The sequence below is a fragment of the Cebus imitator genome, unplaced genomic scaffold (assembly GCF_001604975.1).
Source record: "Cebus imitator isolate Cc_AM_T3 unplaced genomic scaffold, Cebus_imitator-1.0 Scaffold41, whole genome shotgun sequence".
Lineage (NCBI taxonomy): Eukaryota > Metazoa > Chordata > Mammalia > Primates > Cebidae > Cebus > Cebus imitator.
In genome coordinates, this window is record NW_016107356.1 from 3489475 (window position 1) to 3497890 (window position 8416).

At 41.7% G+C, this 8416-nt stretch overlaps 1 protein-coding gene across 1 annotated transcript in view; it reads left to right on the top strand.

Moving 5' to 3' along the window:
• The first annotated feature begins 228 nt into the window (after nt 1-228).
• IFNAR1 (interferon alpha and beta receptor subunit 1) overlaps nt 229-8416 on the top strand; it is a 28643-nt gene continuing 20455 nt past the window's right edge. The window contains exons 1-2 of the mRNA XM_037737686.1: nt 229-469; nt 3344-3467. Of these exons, the coding sequence (XP_037593614.1) occupies nt 397-469; nt 3344-3467 (197 nt within the window). The 5' untranslated portion in view covers nt 229-396. The remainder of the gene's footprint in view (nt 470-3343; nt 3468-8416) is intronic.

Consider the following 8416-nt stretch of genomic DNA (forward strand, 5'->3'; position numbering starts at 1 on the left):
GCAAAGCGAGCATAAACTCCGCCAGAAGCGCCCCTAGCCGGAAACAGTAAGGAATGAGAGAAAGTAAAGTGCCTCCCATTTCGAAGGCGCGTGCGCAGAGAAGCGATGCGAGCCAGGAGGGGCGGCGCCTGCGCGATGGGGCGGTGAGGGCTAGACGGGGCGGTCGGGGCACAGAGGGGCGGTGACAGCTAGGAGGGGCAGCGCGTGCGCAGAGGGGCAGTGATAGCTAGGAGGGGCGGCGCCTGCGCGATGGGGCGGTGAGGGCTAGGCGGGGCGGCTGGGGCACAGAGGGGCAGCGCGTGCGCAGAGCGCAGATGTGACTTGGAAGATGTGAGCTAAGAGGAGCGGCGCGTGAGCGGAGATGTAACTGGTGGGACCTACGGCGGCTCGCGGAGGATGGTCGCCCTCCTGGGCGCGATGACCCTGGTGCTCGTCGCCGTGGCGCCATGGGTGTTGCCCGTAGCCGCAGGTGAGAGGCGGGGAGGAGAGTTTCGGCGTAGGGCCGGAGACAGGGTGCGCAACTGGGCTATGGGGGCGGCGATGGTGTTGGGGGCAACAGACGCCCAGTCTGGGAACCCTTTGGTCCTCTTTGCCCCGGTGGTTTGGGGTCCTTAGCCGCAGCGCTCAGATTAAACCCAACCTGGGCTCGAAAATCAAACAGGAGAAAGTAGTGTTGTGAGTCCTCCCTCGCCGCCTGCCTGCGACCGGCGTACTGGTCCTTGGGCGCGCCCGGGTCCCACCCCCAGGAATTGGCGGTGCCAGAGCTTTGTGTCGAGTGTGCTGCTTTCCGGCAAGGTACTGCAGCTCAAGTGGCATATTTGATAATAAACAAAACATTTCCTGAAACGCATTTCCTCAAGTTAACGGGCGCCCTGTCCCAAGGGAGAGTGAGCTAAGTGTGGCCAGGATTTCTCTGCCCTCAGGATTCTTACAGGCCAATAAAAATTGACAGCTGAAGGGAGTGAGTAACTGAGGCATCATTCTCAGTCCTCGAGGTTTACTAAGCCTGCTTCAGGGCGCATGCGGGAGAAACATGAGCTACAGACACATCTGTGACTGGTTTTCCAGAGAGGTTTTCAGGAGTTGGTAAGGCAAATAGTTCTGTAAGACTTAAGTTAGTGGGCAAGAAATCTGTATTATAAGTAAGATACCATGAGTGTCTTAAAGAGAAAAAGGGAGTAAAGGAAGAGTCAGTTATGCCGATGTCTCTGGGTAGGTGGATTCTTGACTTTGTTTTGGACCAGAGAAGATAAGCTTGTAATTGACATTGTCATTGTGGAAGGACTGAACTGGTTTTTCAGGTTAACTTTGGAATGCCGTTGGTTGAGAGGAGGGGTCCGTTCAGATGGTTGGGGGGCTTAGAATTTTATTTTTGGTTTACATAACTACCTACTTTTTTCCCCAAAGAGATAAGCATGTTCAAAACTCAATGAAATGTTATCTTAATTAGATTGTAATGTTGCTCAGTCTTTCAGATGTCATAAAAATATTCATACTTTTTAGTCGAGTAAATGCAGTTCTAGACCGAGACTGAGAAAACTATCCAAAATATGGGAAGACATTTATATATATATATATATATATATATATATTTTTTTTTTTTTTTTGAGACAGAGTCTCACTGTGTTGCCCAGGCTGGTGTGCAGAGACATGATCTCAGCTCACTGCAACCTCCACCTCCTGGGTTCAAGTGATTCTCCTGCCTCAGCCTCTCAAGTAGCTGGAATTACAGGTGCATGCCGCCACATCCAGCTGTTTTTTGTACTTTTAGTAGAGACGGGGTTTCACTATGTTGGCCAGGCTGGTCTCGAACTCCTCACCTCAAATGATCCACCCACCTTGGCTCCCCAAAGTGCTGGGATTACAGGCGTGAGCCACCGCACATGATCTGTTTATGCTTTAGACTTTAGTTTTAAGAACTAGACTTGAGTTGTAGACCTAAAGTTACAGTTGGCATGCCCTTATTTATGGGAGACCAGCAAAGAATTTACTTATCAATGATCTGTGACGGCAGCCTTTTGCAGATGGGTGAGGCTTTTTATCTGTCCTTGGGGATCTGGCTGTAGGATAATGCTAGTAACAGCCATTCATTTGGAAGGCCAAGTTGCAGTCACTCTGGGCTTAACCTTCCCTTTTGTGTAAGAAGTTTGGGAGAGGTCCTGAGATTTTTTTTTTTTCCTTTACAAAAATAATAAAATAAAAATACAAAGGCAGGGCATCACCAGGCTAAATTGCTGAAATTCTTCATACTTACCTGGAATGCATGAGAGAATATCAAGTATTATAAGGTTGATAGAGCGTGAGAGGTAATTTTGTAGTGAGGAGGAGTACCCAAAGAGAAACAGGAAGTCTTTTGTTTATGAAAAATTTGCATTAAACTCATGTTTGCTTTAATGTGAAAAGTTTTCCCAGAAAATGTATATAAAATTGACGTTCCAAGAGGGTGTGTATTAAGAAATTAATTTAAAATTAGGTTAGAAGAGAACTGGCAAAATATAATTTATAGGGATTTAGCATTTCTTAAGCTCTTAGCTGTGTGCCAGGCACTAATCTAAGTGTTTTAAAGGTATAAACTTGTTAAGCTTTCAGAGCCATGCAGATACTGTTATCCTTATTTAACAGACAAGGAAACTGAGCAACTGAGAGATCAGGTAACTTGCCTGAGGCTATATAGGCCAGTCAGGCTGAGTCCGAGTCGGGCCTCATAGCCCTGGGGCTCTTGATTTTGTTATGTGAATATTCTGTCCCTGTAAACAGCTGTCCATCTTTCAAATCACATCTGTTTAGTTCTACTATTAGAGCATGTGAAGTACAGATGGTCCCTCTCTTCTGATAGTTTGACTTCCAATTTTTTGAGTTTATGATGGATTTCTCAGGGTATTACATGTATTTTTGGTTGGTATTTTTAACTTAACAGCTTTACCATGATATAACACCATTGTAAGTCAAGAAGCATCTGTCTATCTCTGGACATACGATGTGAAATCAAATCGAGGCCATAAAACAGTTGAACCTCATCATAAGAGTGACTCATCAGTGTCACTTCTAAGACCAAGAAAAATTCTATTTTTATGCAGAGACCATTTGTTTTTTAATTAAAAGGTAACTGTTTTTTTTCAAAGAGGAAAAAAATCAACCTTTTTTTCAGCTCTCTCAGATGCAGAAATATAATCAGCGGCATCCCTGTGCTGGGAGTAATCATTAGGATTTTTTAGATTTTTTAAATATACTTCATTGTATTTCACTATATTCATTCTTTAATCAGGGATGTGAGGGATAGAATAACATTTAGAATATCTGTACTGTTTATATATAATGTTCTTATTTCTTGTTGCCTTTATAGGTGGGAAAAATCTAAAATCTTATCAAAAAGTAGAAGTCGACATCATAGATGACAACTTTATCCTGCAGTGGAACAGGAGTGATGAGTCTCTCAGGAGTGTGACGTTTTCATTTGATTATCAAAAGTATGTGACTCTGCTTACTGATTTGTCAGAATGACCTGAAAATTTTTACAATTTTAACACCATAATTTTCAGATTTGGAAAGTATGTGGTTTTTCTATTTTTTAGAAATGTTATGCCTATTTTACATAATATTTTTAACTTTGTTTCTATAGAGACTTAGTCAAATACACCTTTGGGTGCTGAAGCAAAAGAAATTGGGGATGAGGGTGGTAGACAGCATCTCCAACCCATAGCCATTCCTTCTTCTGGGTGTTCCAGCTTCTTTCAATATAAATTGAGGTCTGAATTAGGGTATATGTTGAGGATATGGGATAGTACTCCAAATGGCCCATCCAAATCCTTGGAATAGGCCACCAGGCTTCTTGTGGTCAGGCTTTCCTATTAGCTCCATGATATACTACATTTTAATTTTAGATACACTTTTTTTTTTTTTTTTTTTATGGAGTCTTGCTCTGTCACCGAGGCTAGAGTGCAGTGATGCAATCTTGGCTCACTGCAACCTTCACTTCCTGGGTTCAAGCAGTTCTCCTATCTCAGCATCTTGAATAGCTGGGATTACAGGCACATGCCAGCATGCCTGGCTAATTTTTGTATTTTTAGTAGAGACAGGGTTTCACCATGCGGGCCAGGCTGGTCTCAAACCCCTGACCTCAGGTGATTCCCTCACCTCAGCCTCTCAAAGTGCTGGGATTACAGGCTTGAGCCACCACCCTGACCTAGATACACTTTATAAATATATTGTTAACCAGGCGTGGTGGCCCATGCCTGTAATCCCAGCTACTAGGGAAGCTGAGACAGAAGAATCGCTTGAACCTGGGGGACAGAGGTTGCTGTGAGCCAAGTTCACACCACTGCATTCCAGCCTGGGAGACTGAGCAAAACTCCATCTCAAAAATAAATAAATAAGGCCAGGCGCGGTGGCTCACACCTACAATCCCAGCACTTTGGGAGCCTGAAGCATGCAGATCACAAGGTGAGGAGTTTGAGACCAGCCTGACCAATATGGTGAAACCCCGTCTCCACTAAAAATGCAAAAATTAGCCAGATGTGGTGGTACATGCCTGTACTCCCAGCTACTCGGGAGACTGAGGCAGGAATCACTGGAACCTGGGAGGCAGAGGTTGCAGTGAGCTGAGACTGCATCACTGCACTCTAGCCTAGGCAACAGAGCGAGACTCCATCTCAAAGAAAGAAAGAAGAGAGAGAGAAAAAAAAAGGAGGGAGGAAGGAAGGAAGGAAAGAAGGCAGGCAGGCAGGCAGGCAGGCAAGCCTGAACAATAGAGCGAGACTACGTCCAAATAAATTAATTAATCAATTAATTAAATTAAAAATCAATATTTTGGACCTTGCATTTCCAAAGACTCAGATTTTCTGGAATGTCAATGTCTCTTCTTTAGCACTTTCTGCTTAATAATTCAAGAGGAAAGGCAAACAGGAGGAGGAATATAGAAGGGAACGTAGATCAGGAAGTACAGTACCTTGCCTTCTGGTTAGGTGTTGAGGCCCCATCCTGCTAACCATATTCCCCTGTCCAAGAAAAAGCAGGCAATGAAGAAATAAGGCATTAGGCCCTCCTGAACCAGGATCTCACCACTTCAGCCACAGTTGTGACACTACTGTTCTCGAGTTGTAACTAAAACTGGGATATGAATCTCACAGCTTCAGTAATTGTGTACGTGTATGTATATGTATACATACATATAGACACACTGTATATATACGTATATACGTATACAGTATGTGTATATACGTGTATATACATACATACACATGTATGTATGTATATATATACACACACACAAATGCATATATGACTTTTCTCAGAATTGATGAGTTACAAATTTTTCTCTCTAGAGATTTTCATTAAATTGAACTTTGAGTTTTGTTACCAGTTTTGTCTTTTCCCTTAGTTTGGAATTTCCTTATGAACAACTATTTTAAGTAGAGAAGAAATTATTTTAGATTACCCTTATTTAAAGTTACTTGTATAAAGAAAATATTTGCAAAATATATATCCAGCAAGAGCTTAATATCAAAGAAGCTCATACAATCAACAACAAAATCCATCAAAAGGTAGCCAAAAGATATGAAAAGACATTTTTCAAAAGAAAACATCCAATGACCAACAGGTATATGAAAAAATGGTCAACATCACTAATCACCAGAGAAGTGCAGACTAAACCCTCTGTGAGATATTGTCTCCCCTAGATTAGAATGGCTGTTATTAAAAAGTAAAAAAAGGCCAGACATGGTAACTCGCATCTGTAATTCTAGCACTTTGGGAGGCCAAGGCGGGTGGATCACCTGAGGTCAGGAGTTCAAGACCAGCCTGACCAACATGGTGAAACCCTGTCTCTACTAAAATACAAAAATTAGCTGGGCATGGCGGCAGGCGCCTGTAATCCCAGCTACTTGGGAGACCGAGACAGGAGAATCCCTTGAACCCGGGAGGCGGAGGTTGCAGTGAGCCAAGATCGTGCCATTGCACTCCAGCCTGGGTGACAGAGCAAGACTCCGCCTCAAAAAAAAATTGGTGAGAATGGGGAATTAAGGGAATTCTTATACACCGTTGGGGGGAATGTAAATTAATACAACTTATATGGAAAGCAGTATGAAGATTTCCCAAATAACTAAAAATACAACTATCATTCCATCCAGCTATCACACTACTATCTACCCCAATGAAAAGAAATTATTATACTAAAAACAAACTGGTACTCATGTTCATCACAGCACTATTTATAGTAGCAAAGATATGAAATCAACCTAAGGTTCCATCAGTGGATGACTGAAGAAAGAAAATGTGTTGTGTGTATGTGTGTGTGTGTGTGTGTGTGTGTGTGTCTATATATATGTAAAATAATATATTTTATATATATATATACATATATATATATATATATATATATGCAATGAGAATATTATTCAGCCATAAAGAGGAATGAAAGCATGTCTTTTGTAGCAACATGATGGAACTGGTGTCCATTAAGTGAAACAGGTCAGACACAGAAAGATAGTATCATACCTTCTTTAAGTGGGAGCTAAATAATGTATACATATGGCTGTGGAATGAAGAATGATAGCCATTGGAGACTTGGAAGGGTGAGGGGGTGGGAGGGATGGAGGATGAGAAATTACTTAATGGGTACAATGTATGTCATTTGATGGATACCCTAAAAGCCCTGACTTCAACACTACATAATCTGTACATGTAACAAAACTGCACCTGTATCCCATAAATTTATACAAATACATACTTTTAAAAATAAAGCATAAAAAATTTTAAACATAAAGTTACCCTTATAATAAAGAAAACCTACAATGTTCTCATACTTCTGTTCTGTCATACGTTATTGCTTATACTAAATTCTTCGGTCCATGATAATCTTCTGCCCTCCATTCTGACTTTAGCATTGAATGCCACATTTCAGTGTGTTCTTATTTTATTTTGTTCCACCAGCTTTATAGACAATTACCTTGCAAAAATATGGCAGACTACAAGTTTGTAGCATTGTGGTATGAACTTGAGGCTGGTTGCCTTTAAATCCATCCTCTGCTAATTATTCTCTGTGTCTCAATTTCCTTATCTGTTAAATTGAGTTGATAACTAATATGGCAACATACAATTTAGCAGTCACACCAGGATACTTTTGAGAGTAAAAAGAGCCCTTTAAATTTTAGATAAGCTGGAAGAACAAGCTTAAACCAGAAGTGCCCCAGGCATACTGGGATGGCAAACCCCAGAAATAAGATATCTAATGAAGAAGGTTCTTCTGAGTATTGAGTAATTTTATATAAAGTTCTCAGGAAAATGACACAGAGTAAGTGATCAATTTAAATGTAATGAATGTCAGCAGCAGACAGGTATTTTTTAACATAATATTTCTTAGAATATAGCACATTTACCATCAGTAGTGAAACACAGATGAATAAACTGTTACAATTCCAGTGCCTATAGAACATACGTGACCTAAAATATCAGTGTTTATAACTTATATCTAAAATGTCTAATGTTTGTGATGTGAGGCATTCATTCTTTCATTCAACAAACATTTATTGGGTGCAATGGCTCACACCTGTAATCCAGGACTTTGGGAGGCCAAGACTGGAGGATCACTTGAGGTCAGGATTTTGAGACCAACCCCTACAACAAGATGAAACCCCGGCTCTACTAAAAATACAAAAATTAGCCAGGTATGGTGGTGCATGCCTGTAATCCCTGCTACTTGGGAGGCTAAGGCAGGAGAATCACTTGAGCCCAGGAGGCAGAGTTCGCAATGAGCTGAGATCGTGCCACTGCACTGCATTCTGGCAACAAAGCAAGACTCTGTCTCAAAAAAAACAAAACAAAACCAATATTAACTGTATTTCATGCCAAGCTCTCTTCTGACTACTTAGGGATGCCTCAGTGAACGGGAGAAGGGAAGATGGCGTGAAGTTATATTATGAAATGGATTTCATGAAACAAATATTACATTGGTTACATATTCATATTTCAGATTATATTCTGTTCTGAGCTAATTATTACATGTGATAATGATTGTGTTTTTTTGGTGGTGGTGTTTGTTTTTTGAGTGGGAGTCTTACTCTGTTGCCCAGGCTGGAGTGCAGTGGTGCATCTCAGCTCACTGCAACCTCCACCTCCCGGGTCCAACTGATTCTCCTGCCTCAGTCTCCAGAGTAGCTGGGATTACAGGCACCCACTACCATGCCCAGCTAATTTTTGTATTTTAGTAGAGATGGGGTTTCACATATTGGCCAGGCTGGTCTTGAACTCCTGACTTCAGGTGATCCGCCCACCTCAGCCTCCCAAAGTGCTGGGATTACAGGCATGAGCCATCGTGCCCAGCCAGATCTGTGTGTGTGTGTGTGTGTGTGTGTGTGTGTGTGTGTGTGTAAGAAAATATAAAAGTAGCTACTGCTGCAATATCTTGATTAGGTGTGAAAAC